Here is a 260-nt window from a genome sequence, read left to right as displayed (position 1 = left end):
CCGGCCCCCGCTGCGCCCGGCCCGGCCCGGCCCGGCCCGCTCACCTGAACCAGCCCGACACCTTCCTGAGCAGGTTGAGCTTGGGCGGCTTGTACTCATCGTCCTTGATGGAGAGGGGCAGCATCTTGCCGGGGCCGCGGCGCGCCCGGCCGGCAGGGCAGCCAGACGGGGCGGGAGCGCTCCCCCCGCCGCCTGCCCACACGCCAGTCACACTTCCGGCCTACCCCTGCGCGCCTGCGCGCCGCCACAGCACGAGGGGC

The 260-nt window shown here is 76.5% G+C and overlaps 1 protein-coding gene across 3 annotated transcripts in view; it reads right to left on the bottom strand.

The window, feature by feature from the left end:
- SLC30A7 (solute carrier family 30 (zinc transporter), member 7) overlaps positions 1-175 on the bottom strand; it is a 34180-nt gene extending 34005 nt beyond the window's left edge. For all 3 annotated transcript variants that reach the window (XM_010563627.1, XM_010563628.1, XM_010563629.1), the window contains exon 1: positions 45-175. In XM_010563627.1, coding sequence (XP_010561929.1) covers positions 45-124 — 80 coding nt within the window. In that variant the 5' untranslated portion in view covers positions 125-175. The remainder of the gene's footprint in view (positions 1-44) is intronic.
- Positions 176-260: the final 85 nt, after the last annotated feature.

Source organism: Haliaeetus leucocephalus, unplaced genomic scaffold, assembly GCF_000737465.1.
Source record: "Haliaeetus leucocephalus isolate CR32 unplaced genomic scaffold, Haliaeetus_leucocephalus-4.0 Scaffold172, whole genome shotgun sequence".
Taxonomy (NCBI): Eukaryota; Metazoa; Chordata; class Aves; order Accipitriformes; family Accipitridae; genus Haliaeetus; species Haliaeetus leucocephalus.
This window is presented reverse-complemented; position numbering and strand designations above follow the sequence as displayed.